We start from the raw sequence: 24,418 nt of genomic DNA, 5'->3' as shown, positions 1-24,418 counted from the left end.
AAATGGCTCCTTTTCCTGCACGTCTTTTCAAAATTGCATCTGTTTTTGGGGCCCTGGCTGCAACAGTTACTTGCCGTAATTTGCCAATTAATGTAGCTGCATGGCGATCTTTTAATCCATCTCTTATGGCAAGTTGCAGTGTATGAACAGCACATCGCATATGATGAATAGTAGCAAGCTTCAATGCTTCTTCAACAAAGTTGTCTAAAAAAATGTCAGCATTCTCTTCAGTTTCTAAACTTTCTCTAATACTTGCAGAGCTGTCTTCCTCTAAGTCTAATATCTGTTTGATACCTTCTTCATCTGCCTTCATCTTCTCAATTGTGCTCAACATGTTAGAAGCGTTATCTGTCACAACACATAAAATCTGTTCCTTTTTAATTTCAAAATCTTCTAGAACACCCTCCACTAACTTCTGAAGGTAATCACTGGTGTGATGTGCCTGAGTGTCCTTTACTCCGAGGGTCCGTGTTATTGTTTTGTTATTTTCATCCACAAATCTAACATTAATAGCGAAATAATTGACTCTGTGACATGTGCATGCATCCATTTTAAGGAAGACAAAACGTCCTTTCATAACTTTCTGTAGTTCTTCCTTTTTACATTTGGCCTCCTCAATTATAAGTTTCCTTATACTTTCTCTTTCCAGAGAAACACCAAGTTTTTTTGCCATTTCTCCATTTAGGCCTAAAAAGGCTGTCTGTGAAAAGAAGGATAGTGGTACACTATTCTTTACTACCATTTCAATAATGTGGTGTTTGAATTTTTCTGGTGTCATCCTTATGGTAACTTTGTCAGATATAAAGAATTTTCTTATTTGTGATTGTTCTCCAGTAGATTTCTGAACGTTTTTTGTCACAGAAGTAGATGCAATGTTTTCATTGCTATCTTTCTCATTCACGGCTTCTAACACTTTGGGATGAAAACGCTGTAAGTGTCTTTTCAAATTTGATGCTCTTGTAGGTGCATTTTTATCAGGCCCACTGAAACTGCTAATTTTTGCATCACATTGTTTTTCACCATCATCATCTTTTCTAATACATTGGCACACGTAATGTTTTCCATCACTTGATAATGCAAAGTGCTCATAAACAGTAGACTTTGTTGTGTTTGTTGTTAGCAGTCTTTTTGCCATTGTTTAGGATGCCTCTTTCCCTAAAATATAAAATATGTTATACTAACTGGCATATAATTAGATTTTTAATATCAACATACACAGTCTTGTAAGTTGTACGTACATGGCTTTATACAAACAAATAAGCTATATATCCCAGCACTAAACCTAGACATGATTTGTCCTATACAATATAAACACTTACAGTTGAATCCAAGAAGCTGTTCCACCAAGTTCTTCTAAGCCAGTGGTTCTCAACCTTCCTAATGCCGCGACCCTTTAATACAGTTCCTCATGTTGTGGTGACCCCCAACCAGGGGTGGGTTCTAAATTTTTTTACTACCGGTTCTGTGGGCGTGGCTTATTTTGTGGGCATGGCTTGGAGGTTATGTGACTGGGTGGGTGTGGCTAGCTGGTCATGTGACCGGGTGGCCATGGCTATGTGTATAGAGGGCTGAAAAAAGTCATTTCTGACAGGTCCTCGCACTTTTGACTGGTCCTCACACTTATGACCATCCTCACATTTATGCCCGTGCAGCATTTTTAACAACCATGTCACTCATTTCACAACTGCTTCTCTTCACCATGGTGACAAGATAGGGCAAAAACGTAAAATGTGAGGACAGTCGTAAGTTCGAGGACTGGTCAAAAGGGAGAGGACCAGTCAGAAATAACTTTTTCAGCCCTCTGAGTAGTCCATATACATAAAAGGATACAGCAATAGAGAGGGATGAAGGAAGGGAAGGGAAATTAGAGTAGGAGTGAGGGTAAGAGAGGGAGGAAGAGAGGAGGAGAAGGAGAAAGGAAGAGGAAGTAGGGAGGAGAAGAAGAGGGTGAGGAAGAGAAAGTAAGAAGGAAAGAAAAGAGAGAGGTGGTAGGTTTGAGGAGAAAGATTGCTGTACAATAAAAAAGATGAAAGGGAAGAAAGCCAACCCCAAACAAATATAAAGATATTAAGATAAAGAATGAATTGTTAAACTTTAAAGAATAAAAGAGAACAAATATGAATAAATAACAATAATTAGAAACACACATACAAACATACAATGTATTTTCTTTGAACAGAGTATTTGGCCGGTTCATAAATTTAAACAGTGTTTAGTCATGTTTAAAGTTTAAGCTAACAATCAGAGTTACAAGTTTTTATAGCCTTAGCTGAATGACAGCAGTTTTTCCAATGGTTTACAGCTTCAGTCTTGAACTATTGACCCTCCATTCCCTTCACTTATGCAAGTGTCTCTAGTCCTGCAAAAAACATATTTACTTAATCCCTTATCAGTGAGAGGCTAGGTTACCCATGGGCGCTGCGTTCCCTGTAACAGCAGAACACAACACTATGGAAAGTATAAGTATTGCCACTCCTAATTGTGCGTTGCGTGCCTTATAGTGAAGCACATGAAAAGCATGCTTCTTCACGGTCACTTAACGTGTTCATTTTGCGGTTACGTGAGGCACTGCATGCATTGGTCTTTATTCTTACAGTAGAGAAGTCATTAATTATAACTTTTTGTGAATTGGGACATTTAAACTTGCTTTTTTTAAAATTCCAATCTAAATTTAGTAGGAGTCGGAGTCGGAGTCGGTGCATTGTTTGCCGACTCCGACTCCGACTCCAGGTACCCAAAATTTCCTCCGACTCCGACTCCTCGACTCCGACTCCGACTCCGACTCCACAGCACTGTTGGGATCATTGTCATGCTGAAAGACCCAGCCACGTTTCATCTTCAATGCCCTTGCTGATGGAAGGAGATTTGCACTCAAAATCTCACGATACATGACCCCATTCATTCTTTCCTGTACACGGATCAGTCGTCCTGGTCCCTTTGCAGAGAAACAGCCCCAAAGCATGATGTTGCCACCCCCATGCTTCACAGTAGGTATGGTGTTCTTTGGATGCAACTCAGCATTCTCTCTCCTCCAAACACGACGAGTTGTGTTTCTACCAAACAGTTCTACTTTGGTTTCATCTGACCATATGACATTCTCCCAATCCTCTTCTGGATCATCCAAATGCTCTCTAGCAAACTTCAGATGGGCCCGGACATGTACTGGCTTAAGCAGGGGGACATGTCTGGCACTGCAGGACCTGAGTCCCTGGCGGCGTAGTGTGTTACTGATGGTAGCCTTTATTACGTTGGTCCCAGCTCTCTGCAGGTCATTCACTAGATCCCCCTGTGTGGTTCTGGGATTTTTGCTCACCGTTCTTGTGATCATTTTGACCCCACGGGGTGAGATCTTGCGTGGAGCCCCAGATCGAGGGAGATTATCAGTGGTCTTGTATGTCTTCCATTTTCTAATTATTGCTCCCACAGTTGATTTCTTCACACCAAGCTGCTTGCCTGTTGCAGATTCAGTCTTCCCAGCCTGGTGCAGGTCTACAATTTTGTTTCTGGTGTCCTTCGACAGCTCTTTGGTCTTCACCATAGTGGAGTTTGGAGTGTGACTGAGGTTGTGGACAGGTGTCTTTTATACTGATAACAAGTTCAAACAGGTGCCATTAATACAGGTAATGAGTGGAGGACAGAGGAACCTCTTAAAGAAGAAGTTACAGGTCTGTGAGAGCCAGAAATCTTGCTTGTTTGTAGGTGACCAAATACTTATTTTCCACCATAATTTGCAAATAAATTCTTTCCAAATCAGACAATGTGATTGTCTGGATTTGTTTTCTCATTTTGTCTCTCATAGTTGAGGTCTACCTATGATGACAATTACAGGCCTCTCTCATCTTTTTAAAGGGAGAACTTGCACAATTGGTGGCTGACTAAATACTTTTTTGCCCCACTGTATGTGTAGCCTTGGCTGACCAGAGCCCACTTGGCTAGGAAGCCTGTCAACTGAGGCCAAGGTGAGCTGCTAAGCCATTGCCCCTCCTCTTCCTGCAGCACTTCCCATGGCTTACCCTGAATATTTAAGTCTCTGATCTTGCTGTGAAGCATTGTTTCAGTGGTTTGGAAGCAATATTTGGAGGCATAGCAAATGACTTTCAGTGAGAAAAAATAAGTGAAACGATAAACAAATAATACAAGAGTGACTTAGGAACTCCTGGATTCAAAGGCTAGAGAAACAAAAAGTATAAAGTTTTGAACAAATGCATTATTTTGTTTTGCAGAGGTTTTCTTTTCTTTTCTCTAACAATACTGTTACTAACTGTTTTGGCTAGCATGGTGAAGAATTGCCAAGATAGAAGACTTTACTGGCTTCCATGGACAGATTTAGACATTATTCCATGCAGGATTGTACCATTGGTATTAATGCATATATATAGATTGGCTGGAGGAAAAACTTGGACTTCCTCTAAAAAGTTTTGTGTGTGTGTGTATATATATATATCTTTTAATTTCTCAGTTATATCATGTTCCCCCAGTGAAATGTTTTAATGTGACTGAGCATAAGTCTTGTGCTTTCATATTTTAGTGTTTCATTTCTAAAATTGTCATGATTGTTCACAAGTTTCTTTCTTCTGTTTGATTTCCTTCGTTTTTCTCCAGGAGGTAGACCAGGTTGATCAGGTAGGATATATTGCTGGGAACTGATCCTAGCTATGTTGGCTTAGCTCAGTTTCTCATGCTGCTTCCATGTAAAATACAATATTTCTACAGCTGGATTGAACATAACACTCATTCAGCAACTGGAACATGCAGTACTAAAATCCTTTTTTGACTGCGCAGCCTATCAGCATTTCATAATTTCTGCTTAACGCACTTCAGTACAGAGATGTAATGACAAAAGTTCTTTTCCTTCCTTTTTTGTTTATTTTGTCTGTGGTTCTGTTCTTTGGATCTCATCTGAGGTTGCCTGGCCTAGCATTTGTGGTCGGGAAAGGGTGAGATAGATCAGTACTTGATACTGCTTGGTGTCAAAGCCAGTGACTAGGCAGTATCTGGGTGACAGTGTGTATTAATGAATGTGTGCTCACACACATACAGATTACCAGATAATGCATACATCTAAGCTTTCAACATTTCATGACAACATGCTAAATCCATTTCATTAACAGCATTTGGAAAATTTAATATTTTATCATTCAACTTGCAATTTAAAGCAGTTGTAACAGGCACTATATATTATTTGCAGTTTCATATAAATTCTTTGCAAGTATCTGGTAACTGAGATATGTTTGGTTATTAGTTGGTACTGGTCTATCTAACAGAGCCTTTGACAGAATGAAAGCTGAAATACAGAATGAATTTATGTTGATGTTTACAGCCCTTTTTCAATATTTGCAGAAACAGAAGAATATTGCTGGGGCACTTGCTTTTTGGATGGCAAATGCATCTGAGTTGCTAAATTTTATTAAGCAGGATCGAGACTTAAGTCGAATCACATTAGATGCACAAGATGTTTTGGCACACCTAGTTCAGATGGCATTTAAGTAAGGAAAACTAATTTATGCTTGGGGATCCATTTTTATTTTTCTTAATGAGCAGTTGTTTATTCTGATTGAATTCTAAATCTGTTTGGAAACAAAGTAATGTGTGTTTCTAAAAGTGTAAATGTTCTGATATGTATTCTTTCTATTTTTTAAAGTATTGTTATAGATATGGCATAATTACTATATTTATTCTGAAAAACTATAAATTGTTCTATGGTTATAAAAGAAACATTCAGTTTGGAACCCTAAGGAATGTTCAGGAATATTGGATTAGCATTGTATTTCAAAATTAAGGTAGCTCCCCCCCAAGACAACCTGAAATTTAAGATACCTTCCCATCCCCCCAAAAGAAAAATCAGAAAAAATGTTAAATATATGAAATTCCTATACACTGTCCACCTTTCCTAACTTGTTAAATAGGAAAATCAATCAGTGATTCCCCCCACAAAAATAGTAGTGCCATAAAATAATTAATTTGAGATACTGGTTAAATTTTTATAAGCTTATGATGGCCAAATTTTAATATGTTAATTCAATTTTAGTGCCAGAATATTTCTATTTCTTGGAAATAATATAGCAGATATTTCACAACTTGTGTGTGTGTAGGCTTCACATACACATTCAATATAGGTGCATGTATATGTAGGTTACTAGTATACTTGTTTGAAAATAAATACCATGGAACAGTGATGGCTAAGCTTTTTGCCGTCACGTGCCAAAAGCAAGAGCGTGTGTGTATGTGTGTCACATGCATACGTGCCCACACCCATGATTCAATGCCCCATGCTATGCCCCCCGCGCATGCACACATGCTCCCTGCACATGTACGCACAAGCCTCCCGTGCCCCGTTTTTGGCCTAGCAGGCCTACCTGAAGCCTCCGGAGGCCGGAAATGACCCATTTCCAGACTTCCGGTAGGTCCATTTTTTGCCCTCCCCAGGCTCCAGAGGCTTTCCTAGAGCCTGGGGAGGGCGAAAACAGCCTCTCCACACACACCCCCCGAGGCCCTCCAGAAGCCGAAAACACACTCCCAGAGCCTCCCTACAAGCCCTGTACTTACCTGGCATCCAAAAATGGCTGCGTGGAGACTCCTGGGAGGGGTGGCATGGGAGGGGTCAGCCAAAAATCAGCGTGCTGGCACATGCATGCATGCTGGAGCTGAGCTAGGGCAACGGCTCTCATGCCCGTAAATATGGCTCTGCGTGCCACCTGTGGTACGCATTCCATAGGTTCGCCATCACGGCCATAGAACAATAGGACTTATTTTTGAGTTGGTACCTATAGGGAACATCTGGGAGATCTAGATTTTCTGTGTTTTTAATGAAATTATTTTTCATAGCACTACAAGCTTGAACTTATTTGCCTACTATTCACCAGTTTCACACCATTTATTTGTTCAGGTACTTGGTCCACTGTCTTCAGTCAGAGCTTAATAACTACATGCCTGCATTCCTTGATGATCCAGAAGAGAATAATCCTCAAAGACCTAAAATAGGTTAGAATATGTTATGTTATATTAATTATAATGTATGTTATCTTAACAAGACTGTGATAGCATAATGAGCATATGTTAGGAAACCCTGCTGAGTATATTCATGCGCAGTAAGAAATATTTTATTTACCTATAAATAAAGACATCTATTTATTTAGGGAACTTGGTCACCTACTGAAAACCAGGTCATCCATTACATTATTGTTTGTGTGATATTAGAATGTATTTGTTAATGTAAGTACATACATTTACCTGTGGAGGTGTAAATGAATATTATAATTATGCTCTAATAGGGTCTTATAGTAAAGTCATATGTAACTTCATTGTGGACAAATGATACTTTATATAAACCTCAATGGTTTATATTATTTTACTAAAACTGTAATAGTGGAATACTAAAATACTATTGAGTAAGATTTAGATGGTAGCATTACTAAAAAAAATAGTAAAGTTTAAAAGAAGCTCAGTTAAAGTTCGACAGGATGGAATGCCCAAGAGTACAGTTTTGGAATACCCAACAATAAAACTATATTGGGAAGCAATAACTATAAATCACCAGTGAATTCCTTAATTATCTTGTTTGTGGTTTAAATAGGGAAACATGTGGCCTTTAATTTATTATCGATTGTAGTTGCAAATAAGAAAAAGACTGCTGTTCCCCTGTTTACATACTGTTTATGTTACAACTAAGGTAACAGAATTGGTGGCTTGCCAATAATACAATAGTAATAAGCAACCGCTTGTTTTTGTTTCTGAGAGAGAGAGGCAGGGAAAGCAGTAAAGGATTAAAATAATAAAAACTTATTTTTATCCATATCAATATATTTGTATTAATTATATATTGCATAATATATATTAATATTAAAAGTTTATAATATAATGTGATATATTGTAAAGTAATGTAAGGTGTTCAGTGTTATCTTTTTGTAATAAAGAGTTCCATTTAGACATTAGCTTTTGATATTAACATAGATGCATAGTTCCATTTTGAATTTATTGCCGAGTAAAATGTCATGTACAACTTTTTCCTTGTAGATGATGTCTTGCATACATTAACTGGAGCCATGTCCCTGTTGCGACGATGTAGAGTGAATGCAGCACTGACAATACAGCTCTTCTCTCAGCTATTTCATTTTATCAACATGTGGCTTTTTAACAGATTGGTTACTGATCCAGATTCAGGACTGTGTTCACATTATTGGGGAGCTATTATTCGTCAACAGTTGGGTCATATAGAAGCCTGGGCAGAAAAACAGGGTTTGGAGCTGGCTGCTGATTGTCATCTCAGTCGGATAGTACAAGTAGGTATTTGAGTATATTAGAAAAAAATAAATTCGCAGTCTTTTGAGACACATAGATCGAGTTGTATAAGACAGTAAATTTAATAACAGCTTTAGGAAATTAGGAAATTCCCATATTATTCAATTCTGCTATATTATTGACCCAGTTTCTGTACCATAATCTGTGGTGAAAATTCTTAATTGGATGGGAATGCTTAAGCACTATTTAATTGTGGATCTAATTCTTATGAGTAGATTTCAGAATGTGCTATTTAATGTTCAGTCTATATAGTATATGGGATTCTATAGTATTTAGTTTGTGCCTGAGGCTTGCCTTTGTATATTCAGAACTGTGTTTAAGTATGGCTGGTGTTTCTGTGCAGTTTTAAAGGGCTGCTCTGAAAAGTTGATAAATCTAGTAAATTTCATAATGTTACTAATTTTAGGTTCTTCTAGACTAGACAGTTTTAGGCCTTGGATTGTACTTCATACTCTGTTTTATACTATATTTCCATTTTATTGTGCAAAAGCTATGCTGATTCTAAATTGGTGTATGCCTTTGGTAATAGGTTGGATAAGTCTACATAGCATACTTTGTGACAACATATTATTTAGTACTATTTCAAATTATTTTGTAATATTTTATAATATTTAATATTATGTTGTATAAGGATTCATGCCTTGGGGAGGGGGTTGGACTAGAAAACCTCTAAGGTCCCTTCCAGCCCTGTGGTTTATGATTCTATTTTACTACAGAGTTCTGTGTTTTGTATGCAAACAGCATGAAGCGATTTCTGACAAAGGCCCTTCTTTCTTTCTGCAACTGTCACTTTTAAGTTATGGATGGAAATTTCTGGGGGCATTGTTTTTCTTCTTTTTCCTCCCAAGTGGGGCTTTCTTGATATTTTTCTGTTAACTGCAGAAATTTGCATCAGAGCTAGAATTTTTGAACAGCATAACCAAATCCTTCTGGCTTCTTGATACATGCACAGTACGCAGATAAAATAGTTTCCTTGCTTGTATTTTAGTGTCACAGGATGGCAGGTATCTGATACCTTACTGACACAGATGTAGGAGCCATTATAACCTAGGCAGGGTTATAATTAACCCTGCCTAGGCAAAATTTTCTGTATTTCTTGACAGTCAGAACTCAAAGAAAGACACATTCTTGGTCGTTGCTAAAGTGAATGTTTTGATGCTCTCTTCATATTTCTTTGAAGAATGCGGGAACTTTTGATAAAGGAAAATAAAGAGATCTTGCTATTTAGCAAAGGGGCCTGGATAGCTCTGCAGACTAAGCACTGTAATTTAATACCAGCTGTCTGCAATTAAAGTAAGTTCAAATCTCGCCAGGCTCAAGGTTGACTCAGCCTTCCATCCTTTCTAAGGTAGGTAAATTGAGGACCCAGTTTGTGGGGGCAATAAGCTGACTTTGTATAAAATATACAAAAGTATGAAGGCTATTGCTTAACGCACTGTAAGCCGCCCTGAGTCTCCGGAGAAGGGCGGCATATAAATCAAATTAAAAAAAAGGGGGGAAATCATGCAGCACCATTTTCAATGTAAATGCATGTGAATACAATATTAGTGCAGAGTCACTTTGAAGACCTTTTCCTGTTGAGTTCGTCTTCTGGCAACCAGAAAGGCATATGGTAATCTCAAGTTCTATTTATTGTTCCATATATCTTTAATAAATGATAAGATGAGATGCTGTACAGCCAAGTGCCAGCCTCAAACATACTTACTTTTTAAAATGTCTCTTGACCTCTCGTGGCCCTCATAAATGATGAGATCTGTCACTTTTGGGTGTTTTATTTTATTGACTATTTATTTAAATAGTCATTTGATGTATATGTTGTTTATTACAATCATATTTACATTCATATTTTGTGAACCACTTTCATTAACAAGCCTTTGGATGAAAAGAGATTTTTTTAAAATCATAAATGTGAACTCTGTGCAAAGTTGGAGTTACTTGTTTTATAAGAATTTCCTTGAAACAGTTTTCAGTATAAATTTGCCTGGAAACTTTCCATAGAAATGTGGTGATACACTATTTTAATTTAGCTTGGAATGAATATATACTGTACATCTTGTAGTTCATTCCTAAACAAACCCAAATGGTGGGGAACAAACAAAACTCCGGCATGTTTCGTGATTAGGCTTGTAATGTGTAATGTTAAACCAATCCATGACAAGACAAAATCAAGCTATATTTTAAGTTTATCCAGTGATTATGGTATGCTGACTGATTGAAGAAAAAAAAATGAGACAAAGCATAATCCAAAATGAAAATTGCACTGTTTCAATATTTTCCTGATGAACTTAAGTAGTACTAAATCAGAATCATTTATCTATGTTGTAGTGTTCACTGCTACCATATAATATCAAAGTGGATCTACTTATAATTATCTTTTTTTTTCAGGCAACTACATTACTTACTATGGATAAGTATTCTCCTGAAGACATTCCTAATATTAATAGTACCTGTTTTAAACTCAATTCTTTACAACTACATGCATTGCTACAAAACTATCACTGTGCCCCAGATGAGCCATTTATCCCACCAGTAAGTTAATTTTATTTTTAAATTTGGGGTAGGTGAGTGATTGAAGGGCATTCAATATAAGTTTATGTAATACAGTAGAAATTATATGGCAGTGAATGAAAACATTTTTACTTAAGGAAGCTAATAATAATGTTGAAAACATAATTTTTAATTAGTGGGGTTTTTTTATTCTGTGCATGGTACTTTTTTTTTACAAAGAATATATAGGTAGGTCTCACTGCAGTTGGGGTTGGCAATTCTATCACTAAGTGGTGCGGATGTTAAATGAAATGTCATGAGATGTTACTGACTTAAGACATCAATGCCACCTGCTGTCAGTAAGCCAATCACCATGGGTCATTAAGTGCACTGTCATCTGATCACAAGTTGTGACTTCCTGCCGGCTTCCCCACTGACTTTGCTTGTTGGGAGCCAGCTGTGAAGGTCACAAATGATAATCGTGTGATTGAAGGATGCTGCAAACATTGTAAATGTGGATTGCTTGCCAATTGTCCAAATAGTAATTGTGACCTCAGGGATGCTGCAGTGGCCACAACATTAAGGGAAAGTCATAAGTCTACCTTTTTACTGTCGTCGTAGCTTTGAACAGGCACTGAACAGGTGGTCAGTAAGTGAAGCCTACCCGTAAAATAAATCTAAATGCTTGTCTCTGAATTATGTATTCACCATGGTACATTTTAAAAGGTCAGAAACCTTTTAAATGTGTACAAAATTAAGAGCTATTTGGGCAGATGTTCCAGAGCAACTGTTACATCCAACCTGAATGTATATTCTGTGCTAAGTAAAGACGTCTCCATAGTCATGTTATTTATTATTCTAGTTCTGCTAGCTTTTGTTGATTAGATGGCTACTCAGAAGATATTATGGTTCTCAGATTTGGGATTTTATCTCCTATGTAATGATCCAATGCATATTTTTGGCTTGTATTTCCTGACACTGATAACCTCACTTAACTACCATTTGTTCAGTTGTTGTTTGAAGTTGCAATGGCATCGAACAAATTGAGAGTTATGAACAGTCCTCAAAGTTAAAGCCATTGCCACGCCCCTGTGGTCACAGGATTACTGTCAGGAGATGCGTGGGGTCCTCACCAGACAACAGTGCAGTTCTGGTGTAACAACTGCAGCCAGGACTACTGGAGTTGCCATCACTAAATTATACAGTCACCTGATATTTTGCCTAACAACTGCTTCAATAACAATGAAAATTCTGATCCCAAGGGTCATTAAGCAAAGGCTATCTGTATTTAGCTTATCCGTTTCCTTGAACAATCACTAGAACAGTGATTATAGTCTAAATGTTTTCTTCCTGATATTTAATATTCCTGAAATATATCTTACCAAATAAATTCTTCTTAACCGAACAATGAATATCTGCATTGGTCCCTGAATCAATTAATAACATGACTAACTCCAGGCAGCAAAAAATGTAGAATTCCCTTGCCTTGATTTCCATGTATAATGCTGCATATTTTTCCTCTTTCCACCAGGAGTTAATAGAAAATGTGGTAGCTGTTGCAGAAAATACTGCTGATGAACTAGCTCGTAGTGATGGTAGAGAAGTACAGTTAGAAGAGGACCCTGATCTTCAGCTTCCTTTTCTTCTCCCAGAAGATGGTTACTCATGTGATGTTGTCCGAAACATTCCAAATGGATTACAGGAATTTTTAGATCCACTCTGCCAAAGAGGTTAGCTTTTTTAAAAGTTTGCATTTATGTAGAAATTACATGTCAGCCCTCCCAGGTAAACCAGACAGGAAACATGACTAAATGAGAGCTAAATCTACTTTATTTAAAGGCTACACTAACAGAACCTTGCATGTCTGAAGGAACAAACTTTCCACCATCACTTTTAACAGTCTAGTCAATTATGGCAGGCTCTTCCTAAGTTTCTTTCCCTGACCATTAAGCAATTGCAGACTCTTGTCTGAATGTTTCCTAGGCAGCATCTCTTTATCTCGTCCCCATCAGTCATCCACACATTCCATTACCCAATCTGTTTTAGTGCAACAATAGTTTTATGTCATTTTGAGGCCCATCTTTATATAGTTTTAGTTTTTTGTCCTAGTTAATGGCCACAATAAAGTAATTTATTTATACTTTTAGTTTGTTTTGTCCAATATTCTTATTACTCTGTTGTACACCACCCAGAATCTATGGTTTGGTGTAGTTTATAATAACTGCAATTAAATAAATGTATTTACCAAATTGATGCCCAATATATTTTTTTTAGTAATGAATCCTTTATGGAGTAAGTTTTTGGAGGTCTCTCTGGTGTTCTAATTAATTTATTCGAGCATAAAGAAAGTCTTGTTATCCATTAACATTTTCATTTAGCTTTTTGCAGGTTAACACCTCATCCACGCTCACCAGGAACTTGGACAATATATTTTGAAGGTGCAGATTATGAGAGCCATCTGTTACAAGACAATGCAGATTTGGCAAGTATTCATATTACAGGAAAGACAACAGAAATAGATACATTAAACTATGCAATGAAATATGAGATTTGTACTAATTTGAAAATATTTAAGAATTAGAATGTAGGATTCCCCAACTTTTTCTTACAGTGGAAAAAAAAAGCATTCCCTTAACAAGTCATTGTTGCTTTTTTGTTACCCTTTAATATTAGAATAATTAAGATAGCAGGATAACGTCAATGTTTTTTTAAAAAATCAAAAGTATTTCTCAGGAAGCGCTCTAGCTGGTTCTCAATATTTTCTCTTTATTTTGTTTCATCAGGCTCAGCCACTGAGGAAGGAACCTGAAATAATTACTGTAACACTAAAGAAACAAAACGGGATGGGACTAAGCATAGTTGCTGCTAAGGTACAAAATGATTTATTGATATGAAACTTGTTATTTGAAGTGATAACAATAGATCGTTTGTCACTTAATATGAATAAATATTGGAAGCAGTCACTGAGTTACAGGAAGTTTAAAAAACTTGTTTGATTAGGGTTATTTGTTTTTAAAGTTTTCACTAATGCTGGTATAGCAACTATTTCATTTTTTGGGCAGCTGCTCTTTCACTACACATGAGAGACACGAGGGTGTCTCTTCTTTATCTTAATAAGGAGGCTAGCTGGTATGGGAGCAGGTGGTGATGTGTCCATGATATTTCTTGCTTTTTAAAGATAAAAGGCAATGCAATCTCACTAGACTTTTCTGTTAGACGTAACTGAAATCTGATAGTATGAGAGAAACAGGGCATTTCCCATATGGAAAAATAAGTGCCATTTATTGTATGGCATATTTTTTTTCCACATGAGAATAGCCTTTCTTAATCCTGAGATACTTGCAGACCAGCTTGTTCTTTACCACACCGAGGACTAAAGGTAGAATCCCAAAAGCTGAAAATCAGTTAAAGATGCAAAATGGCTGTTCGGGTGAATGGGCACATACTTGGGCTTCCCAAGATTCCATGTGTCTAAGCTCAACACAACAGGATTGTTTGGATACTTGGTTAAGATCAACACTTTTTTCTCACAAACAAATATCTGTTTTGTCTTTCTTCTTTCCACTGCCCCTAGCTTTTGAATTAGAGACAGTTTTTGTTGATGTCGCAGCTGGTCAATTTAGCTAAAACATGAATGGATGATTATAGATTAGAAACCCCCCCCCAAAAAATAAAATAAAATAAAATAAAATAAAATCAGGAAGAATACAACAAACTAATTACATATTGTTGTCAAGAAAACCACATGAATGTGTTCGTGAAATCAGGTTGTATTCAATTTACTAGAGGCTTTATTTTTAATGTATCTCATTGGCTATACATCTATATTGTCCAAGCAAGAAAGGCTTGCTTGTTGATTTTCAAGTTTGTAGCAACCTGAGTGTAATCTAAAGTAAATTCTTGATTCAACAGTTTTCACCCAGCAGATGGTGCACTGCTCCAGTATTGAAAAATACTAAATGCATGTAACTAAAAATAAAGCACCCCCCCAATGCAATGTGCTGTTTGAAACTTCATTTTTTTAGATTAGTCTGTAAATGTATTTTTATTTATGGGACCATATCCTAAGTTTTATGTATACAATGTTTAGCTCCCAGAGAAAAGATGGGATATAAATCTAATAAGGAATGAAATAAATAGCAAATGAACAAATGAAATTTCCTGTTATTGATTTTTAAGGAAGAGTTCACATGGATGTTGGTCTGATATTTATTTCTCTTAAACAGTATGTAAATAATTTCTAAATGTTATTCTGGCAGTGATATTGTTCCACTGAAGTGAATTTGCTGTTTTTTGTCTCAAAAACTATTGATTCACTGAACATTTTGCATTAAGATGCAAACAGAACACTTTGTTAGGTTATCTCTGACTTCTAGGAATGTTTGGTTTTGAAGAGTTCCTAGCGTAATTTATTAACAAGTGAACAATTTCACTAGCCTTTTTGAAGCAAAAGAAAAATTAGCTTGTAGAATGAGACAATGGAACAGTTTATAAGTTTAATATATTATTCTGTTCTAGGCTTCCTAAAATTTCTATTAATCTGAGCACATTGATTAATGTCTGTTTATTTATCAAGAAGCAGGTTTTGGGAAAGAATCAACAGGGAGCCAGGACTGTTTTTCTCTTGTAGCCAAAATTCCTCTAATAGTGAATTAAAACTTAAAGTAACATTAATAGACGAGAAGTACATTTTTCTTGTATAATTTTAATAGGATTAATGTGTAATCATCTTAAGTATTTTAAATGCTTCTTAAATGTTCTGTAATAAAGAGTTGATAAATATCAAGTCTTTCTGCTAAAGAGATGGTACTTTTAGGTGCTATTATCTAAAATTAAAGAAGAAAATTGCAAAGGGATGTCATTGGTCTTAATATATGCATTTTAGCAATTGAGGAATATCTGGCAATTTGAAGTTGTTGACTTTATGCCTTGTCATCGACTAACCAAATGCAAATTGTTGGCTGCTCTTTAAAACAAATGTCTGAACTAACCAAATTTTTAATCATTTCAATCACTACATCACTTTCATGTTTGGAATAGTGAGATCCACTGACTTCACTGCTAAAGAAGACTATACTTCTAATTCATAATATTCCTGAAATAACTACAATACCCAATCACCTTTTAGTTAATAGGGGATTAACTGAAGCTGTCATTAACAGTGAATGACAAAGATGTGGTATTGGATCAAATGTCTAAAAGGCCAGCTATGTTTCTGTTAGTATATTGTTTACAACATTGGCATTCTATATGAGCATAGCTATTCTGAGCTGAAGGACAATAGTTATAATTCCAGTCTGTTCTGAGTGATTTCCTACTGCTGCTGTGATGATTCCAGCGGCAAACTAGTTGCTGACACTTAGGTGGTTGCTTACCCATAATAGTACCAAGAAGCACACTTTGGGTGGCAGAAATTGGCTTATTGGGGTTCAGGGATAATAATGCTCTGAGAGTGAGGGCAAAATTTAGTAGTATTATGTCTAAAATATGTTTTGATGTTAAATGCTGCTTAGCTTCCAACCACACTATGGTTACATTTTATGAAATCCAGATGAGTTGGAAGCAGTGTGTGCAGGCAGTTTACTTTAGAAATATATCACTTGGAGGAGGAGGGAGGGAGGGGAGGAGCTAGCACTTGATTTCTTCAAATCTGAGAGCCAGCACTTTACTTCCTGTTTAATTTGGATTTTCTATATCTTGTACAATAGAGTGATTGATTTTTTTCTAGGCAGTATCTTTTTAATAAACTTTTAAATGAAAATCAGAGTAGCAAAGCTGTGTGTGAGTTGGACTATTATATCGATCGTAGCTAGTGTTGATAGATGTTATGCAGCATCAGTTCCTGGCCAAATTATCCTGCTGGGTGTTTTGGAAAATCTAGCAGACTGAAAGTTGTGGTTAAAGTCTAAGAAACAAGTGAGGAGTTATATTTACTGGAGTTACAATGTGGTTTTCAGTCGTTGGAAGAACAGAATCCTTGGTAAGTCTCTACAGGGAATGTTTCCCTATAAACTTATAGTTTTAATATTCTTCCTAATCTTCCATTTAATCCAAAATTGTTTGGCAAATGAATTTGGAGCACTGCTTTTATAACATTACTATCTATTTGAAGCCATGGCATTAAAAAAGCAAATGAATAGTACATAATTAACGGACTTTGCAAATGTTCCCATTTCATAAATTTTCATCTAAGTAAAATAAATGTTGGCATCATTTGATTTTGATGTTAGAAAGCAAAGGTATTTTAAAATGTCTTAACAGGTTACTTAACACATTGACAATAACCAATTTTATCTGATCACATTTGCTATTCTTTGTTTTCAGTTGCTTTTACAAAGAAAGAGTAAAGAAAAAATAAAAAAAATCAGTTTAAAATGATTGAAATTGTAAAGAAAAGCAGGGAGAAAATTCAATGGGAAACTTGAAAATTATTTTATATTAAATAATCTTTAAAAAGCCAAACAAAAAGGCTTAACCTTATCTATGCTGTGTGTGTGTGTGTGTGTGTGTGTGTGTGTGTGTGTGTGTGTGTGTGTGTGTAAATGTCTATCTGTCTCCATGTGTATTTTTATGTATGGAACACTATAACTAGGAAATAGCATAATGTTAGACATGCTTATTTGTAGGCATGTGTATGTATACCCACAATAATTGTGTTTAATATTCACAGCTGAAGCCCTATTTTTATTCCAATTCATAAAAAAGTTACAATTGCACTTGACTTCTAAACCTTCCCTCTTTTTAAAGTGCTTGGTCACATTTGATTTTTTTAAATCCTGAGATTTGTTTTACTTTTCCTTTCAACTTGTCTTACTCAAAATTTTCAGTTGTTAATATATTCTGTTTAGTAGCCTCTCTCAAATAATATATAGAAGCTGGAAATACAGTATCTAATCACTTGTTTTTTTTTATCTCAGAGATAAGTGACCATTGTACACACACTTGGGGAAAGCAGATAAATTCATTAGATAGAAATAAGGCTTTCCTCAAAATTTGTAACACAGCCACTCACCAGAGGGAGGAGGCAGGCCATTTTCACTGGAATTGCTTCCTCTGCACTCCCTTGCATCATCTAAAAACTACTACTACGTACAGAATATTAGGAAGAAATAGGAAATTAATAAAATGACATCTAATAAAAGAATCTTTACCATTTATAAGGAGCTATTATGAATCTTTATATTTTATTATGTTTTGGGATACATCAGGACTTTATAAAACTAGTGGAGTTATAACTTTTTCTAGTTTAGTTCTGGAGGGAGTAATTTTTAAAAACCCTTTGAACTGATTTCTTTGTTGTCCGATTGCTGAGTGTTCATGAAAATATTTTTTTTTCATTGCAATATTAAAACATTCCTCTGGCTATTAGCCTACAAGTAGAAATTTCTACTTATGAGTATTAACCTTGTTCTTCTCTGACCACTCCACTGCAACTGAGTTAAACAAAGTTTACCCTGCAATATTTCCAGTGAAAGGGATAAGGCTGTTACATGCTAAGCTTGTGCAATATTATACTTTGGATTTGAGGACAAAAATCATTTTGTAGCATGCAGAGGTGCTCATATACTTGCCTTATCAGCAACTCTTTAAAGTACTGTGAGCTTTACTAGGATTGTTGTGATGCACCACACTTCAAATACAAAATGCTATCTATTTCTAATAAAGTACTGCAGAGATATTCTTCACTGATCTTCAAAGAATGCTTCAGGGAACTCTTTTCCCCTTATATGCTTATTAAATACAGAGTTTTGTGTAATTCTGTAGAATCATTATTATACTTACCTGAAATGTCAAAATGTTTAAGGAAAGTAAAATCACATTCCTATTGAACATTATTTTAAATGAAATGTGAATCTACAAATCATGATGGGAGTTGATATATTCCCGTGGTAACAGCTATTAGGAAATGTTTAATGAATAGATTAATCTAGTGGCTGTGAGTAATTTCTCTTTGAAAATGGTCAACCCATTATCAAAGTTAGTTCAGGTGATTTACCTGCTCCCTTTCTTCTCCAACATTGCATATGTGTCTTTCCCCAAGCTATATACTCAGTGGAAAAAGACAATCATCACAGACAACATATACAATTTTTAGACTAAATGCATTCAAAAATTTTTAGTTAGGAACATTGTTGGAAACATGTACATAGGTTGTCAAAAAGTTCCTTAGACTGTCCAGGAAGTAAGTGTTTGCATTGGCCTCTACTGGAGCAAGGAGCAACTCTATTGCAAATGCTACTGCTTGCACCCCAGCTTCTGTAAAGGAAATTTCTCATACTTGATGTCTGTAACCAAAAGAATAAAAAATACAGTACAGTTAGATGCCAAAGGTCTGAATTAAGAGCAGGTAGTCCTGTTGGCTACATGATCATGGAAATGTCTTGGACAACATTGGCTCCCTCAGCTAAGAAATGGAGATGAACACTGCTTCCTAGAGTTGGACATGACTGGACAGGGGAAACCTTTACCTTTTCTTTTAGGAATAATTTAACTCCAACTTTATAGACTGACTTCCAGATATGCAATTTCTTCCATTCCAGTCTGAGATACAAAAACAACAATAGTGGCTATCCTTGTTAGAATTCTTAAAAGTCTTTAAAATGCTTTATAAGTATGGTAGTTGAGATGGCTTTATTACTGACACTGAGGTGATGCATAAGATGATGGTAAATTCCATAGAAGTATGTAAAATATTGCTGGAAGGAAAATAACTCTCCAGAGGTTGCTAGCTTTAATTCCCACCATCACTCATTGTTAAGCAATGCTACTTATTTTGCTTTGTTGCTAAAAATGTGTTGTCTTCTGTAGTGTGTTATAGTAAATGCATTATATTCTATAATACATTTGTAGTTAAATATATTTCCTAAGGTTGCTACAACTCTTTAAAAACTTATATTGTGATCTATTGTATGGATATTTGTAAATAAGAGAATCTAAATCAGTTAGACCACTCTCCTATAGAATGTCCTTATGATTTAGCTTTTTTTTTAAAAAAAAAATTGTTTTATATCTTTTTAGGGTGCTGGTCAAGATAAACTTGGCATCTATGTCAAATCTGTGGTAAAAGGTGGCGCTGCAGATGTGGTTAGTATTATTTGTAATTATTGTAAAAAATTGTTTATTTGGTGTTTTAATTTCAAATATTTCTAAACAGCATGAAATCTGTTTTCATGTCATATGAAATAATGTAACTCTTACTTTGTCAAATATGTAACCAGGATGGTCGATTGGCTGCAGGGGATCAGTTGCTTAGTGTGGATGGGCGCAGTTTGGTTGGACTTTCTCAAGAAAGGTATATCATGCTCTCTGGAAATTGTAAACATAGCAGATATTTGTACATTATGTAAGACAGGTGTGACTTGTTTGTTTTCTGTATTTTTTCTTCTTACCTATTTTATGTTTCTCCATCATAGCTCAATATAACGGCTGAAATGCATCATTTTCACCCAGAACATTTTTAGTATAGATCTATATGGTGGGGCCTAGGACAACTTGCCACAGCCATTTTGTTGTGCCCATCTTGCTGCGGCCAACTCACCATGGGCCAACTCGCCACAGCTAACTCCATGTGGGATAACTCAATGCATAAATGTTATCCACCACTGTTTCTTTGACATATTTCCATGAAGTAATGTCAAAGAAACAGTGGAGGGATAACATTTATGGTATCGAGTTATCTCATGTGGAATTGCCTGCAGCAAGTTATTCTGCGGCGACTTGGCCGCAGCGAGTTGGCTACAGTGAGATGGCTATGAAGTGGCTGCAGTGAATTGTCCCATTCCATATATGGTGGTCCTTAAAAGTTTGTTAACCCTTTTGATTTTTCAAATTATACTTCTTCATTTATTTATTATGGAAAATGGTCCAAAGCTACATATTTGCATCTGACAGAAGTATTTGGGCAGCAACTTACTGTTTCCAGTGTCTTTTAATCACCTTAACCACTGCATTAAGATTCCAATAGAATTTGCTGGTACCTTTGAAAATTTATATTCCATCAATGATGGCAAGCCATCCCTGTCCAGAGGTAGCAAAGCAGGCTTAAACTGCTTTGATACTGCCACTACGTTTTACACATGGAGTAAAAATTCTTACGCTGGAATACAGTGTTTATCTTTCGCCAAACATAATGCTTTTTATTTAAGCCAAAAAGTTCTGTTTTGGTCTCATTCATCCATAGAACATACTTCCAATAGCTTGTCGTGTCTTTCACAAACTGTAGGTAAGTAGCAGTGTTCTTTTTTGAGAATAGTGACACCCTTGCAACACTGCCATTCACACTATTGTTCTTCAGTGACTCATAGGACTTGAGTGGGAATACAAAGTCATAGGTCATATTTATGAAGAAATAATTAAACAGCAAAAGGGTTCACAAAGTTTTAAGCACCATTGTAGCTTGCAGTATTTCTGGAAGTTGTAAAATGTGTGAAGCCATAACTACTCTCATATCTGTCCATCTGTTGAGTAAGAGATAATATAATTGCATAATATACTTGAGCATTGTATTGCAGATTGTAGTATCACTATTAGAATTTTAAGGAGAATTAAACAACTTGTGACTTACTGGATCATTGTTTCATTTCCTTACCTGACAAAGAGTACAGAATGACCACATGTGGGCAAAAACACAGAGAATGGGATCAACTTCTGACTTCCTGTCAACTTCCCCATTGATATTCCTTGTGGGAAGCTGGCAATGAGCATCAGAAATTTCCTTTCCCTTCCCTTCCCTTCCCTTCCCTTCCCTTCCCTTCCCTTCCCTTCCCTTCCCTTCCCTTCCCTTCCCTTCCCTTCCCTTATGAAGCAGCATTTAGCACAATTTAAGGTTCCAAACAGATACAAACATTTTAGTAGTATATAAATAAGTTCTTTTTGCTGGGTTGTGAAAAAGATATGGCATAATCCACTTGTTTTACTATAATATTCCTTACAGAACCCAAAGGGCCTCACTAGAACTCAAACGTTGTGCCAAAAAATCAGTTCTTGTTTCTAATATGCAAGTATTATTGTTTATATATGAGTCTTAGGCACATAATTATGGGAAATAAAAAAATAACATTTGATTTCAGGTGGTTTGTACCCAAATCAAATATTAGAATATTTTATTTAGATATGGAATGGAACAGGGCTTTTCTGTTTCAATTGTACACCAAACTGCAGTTGTTTCAGGCAGAATTTTTGGGGCTGAAGGGAAAAGAACAGAAAAATGTCAAAGGCATCAGTAACTATAGTTGAAGGCAGACAGGAAAGAGAGGGAGACAGGAAAGAGGGAAGATCAAGAGATGCACAGGATAGTGAAATATTCTAAGCAACAGAAGTGAGAGAGAGTATGCTTTGTACTTACTTGCTAAAATTATTCCAGGGTCCTTGGAAGTTTTACTTTGGCCAAAACCCAAAGCGAGAAGAACATTCTGATTCCCCCCCCCCCCGCTAAACTTAAACAGATAGAAATTATTTGCTAAAATGACAAAATTATTTGCTAGGATTTGATGTGTTTCTTTTCTATTTTGTAAATGGTTCTATTGGATTCCCATAAATAGTTTATTTATATTCACTGTGTACATTTTTCTACTGACTAAATGCTTTGAATTTGCTCTATAATAGTTTCTTACTACTGGTTCTTGCAAACTCACCATTATATTTCCAAATCGTACTCAGAGCCGCAGAACTGATGACAAGAACAGGAACAGTAGTCACACTAGAAGTGGCAAAACAAGGAGCAATTTACCATGGTTTAGCAACACTGTTAAATCAACCATCTCCAATGATGCAAAGAGGTAAACAACTAAAATACATTTGTCCACATATAAAATCTACATTAAAAATTAGTATAAAAATAAGGCATATTCAAGTACCTAATATGTGATCTGATATGCTAATTGCTCTCTCCTTCAAGAGGGCTAAATGTAAAGACCCAGTTAAGTTCTGCTCTAAGCAACATGGAATTGGCTTGCCACCCCCTTTTTCTAAGATGTTTTTTCAACATTCCAGATTAGCGTACTACTGTAGAATTTTCCAGTGGTCTCCATTTGGTACAAACAAGTTTTAAAATCCTGGAAAGCTTTTTCAGGATTAACCTGCTACTACCTGCTTTTGAACATCCATGGCAGGACTTGCAAGTATTACTTTGCAAGCGTCTTATTGTTTACTTTTAAAATCTTACTGAATTCAATGGGATGCTTAGTCTTAATTCAATGGGATGTTTAGCATTTCACATAGGATTGCCCTCTTAACTGAGTGGGATTTATATCCTTAGAATAATATTAACACTCCTTTCTCAATTTGTTGTTTTTAAAGGGGAATTATAATTATTTGATGAAAAAGTAGAGATTTGTGTTGTAAAGCAATTTGAATGTTAAGAGGTTTTATATAAAGATGTCTGTTTTTTCTAATGATATTATTTGGCATATGTAAAATTAGTCTGAAGACAAATCTGTGTAATCTGCTACTGTTGGTGAGTTTTAGCTGTTCTTAGCAATGATGTTTTCCAACTATAGAACATGTTTATAATTTTAGTAGAGAAACTAGGAATATAACCTGGAGCATTATGAAGGTAATATAGACTGGAGAAAGTCAAGAGCATTCCATTTGAGTTCTATAGGACCAGGAAATGCAAGCAAATTTGCAGCTAATTTTTCTTTTGTCTGCCTGACTCTACTTACATGAATTTTGCTTTTTGAAACTGCACATATGAAGAAGGTTAAAGGAGAATTTAAAAATGGGGTCTCTTAGCTTCATTGCAGACCAGAAGAATAATTCTCTCTCTCTCTCTCTCTCTCTTTTTTTTTTCTCTCTCTCTCTCACACACACATTCATTGTTCAGTTTCAGATCGTCGTGGCTCAGGTAAACCCCGACCAAAGAGTGAAGGTTTTGAGCTATATAACAATTCTGCTCAGAATGGATCACCTGAAAGCCCTCAGCTGCCTTGGACAGAATATAATGAACCAAAGAAATTACCAGGGGATGATAGACTGCTGAAGAATCGAGCTGATCACCGATCTAGTCCCAATGTGGCAAGTAAGCAAGCACCAGCTTACAACTGTTTCTGTGAATTAACACTTGAAATAAGTCTAAACATTGGAATTTATATAACTAATTATCATATAAATTAAATTAGTAAAAATGAAATTTATTTTCTTATTAATTATTTAAATAATTGTATTAATTATTTAAATTATTTAAATAATCTGTATGGCTGCATCACTCAAACACTGACCCTGGATAGTACATTGGTATTCCCAGTATGCTAGACTCGGGAACAAATTTAGATGAATAATTACATTCATACCCCCACCACCCCCACCCACACACAGGAACTCAAAGCCCAAGGAAAAAATTCCAAATTTTACTACCCTTCTGAAGACTGACAGGGTGAGAGCCAGCCACATCTTATGTTCCAAAGGGTTGGCACCACAATGGAAAACATCGCTGAAGAAGAGCTAATAAGTCCTGTGGGCCTTGTTTGAATGTTGATTTTGCATTTGTTAATGCTTAAATCTCCTTGCTCTCAATAGATCAGCCTCCAAGTCCTGGGACAAAAAAGGCTTATACTGGAGGAACTACAAATAAGATAACTTCAGTGTCTACCGGAAATCTTTGCACAGAGGTTAGAAATAGTGAAAAAAACTTTAC

General features: G+C 36.0%; 1 protein-coding gene across 15 annotated transcripts in view; it reads left to right on the top strand.

Annotated features, from left to right (window-relative positions):
• Positions 1-24,418, top strand: part of AFDN (afadin, adherens junction formation factor) — a 100,189-nt gene that overhangs the window by 59,240 nt on the left and 16,531 nt on the right. For 11 of the 15 annotated variants that reach the window (XM_070932597.1, XM_070932594.1, XM_070932596.1 and 8 more), the window contains 13 exons: positions 4,603-4,623; positions 5,341-5,486; positions 6,887-6,981; positions 8,014-8,279; positions 10,684-10,827; positions 12,317-12,515; positions 13,164-13,267; positions 13,569-13,655; positions 19,804-19,869; positions 20,004-20,077; positions 22,444-22,562; positions 23,609-23,803; positions 24,301-24,392. In XM_070932597.1, coding sequence (XP_070788698.1) covers positions 4,603-4,623; positions 5,341-5,486; positions 6,887-6,981; positions 8,014-8,279; positions 10,684-10,827; positions 12,317-12,515; positions 13,164-13,267; positions 13,569-13,655; positions 19,804-19,869; positions 20,004-20,077; positions 22,444-22,562; positions 23,609-23,803; positions 24,301-24,392 — 1,608 coding nt within the window. The remainder of the gene's footprint in view (positions 1-4,602; positions 4,624-5,340; positions 5,487-6,886; positions 6,982-8,013; positions 8,280-10,683; positions 10,828-12,316; positions 12,516-13,163; positions 13,268-13,568; positions 13,656-19,803; positions 19,870-20,003; positions 20,078-22,443; positions 22,563-23,608; positions 23,804-24,300; positions 24,393-24,418) is intronic. The other 4 variants (XM_070932602.1, XM_070932595.1, XM_070932601.1 and 1 more) reach the window with 1 other exon arrangement.

The sequence above is a fragment of the Pituophis catenifer genome, unplaced genomic scaffold, assembly GCF_029215685.1.
Source record: "Pituophis catenifer annectens isolate HBS135680 unplaced genomic scaffold, rPitCat1.0.hap2 SCAF_1, whole genome shotgun sequence".
Lineage (NCBI taxonomy): Eukaryota > Metazoa > Chordata > Lepidosauria > Squamata > Colubridae > Pituophis > Pituophis catenifer.
Note: the sequence above shows the minus strand (reverse complement) of the source record. Positions and strands in the feature narration are given on the sequence as shown.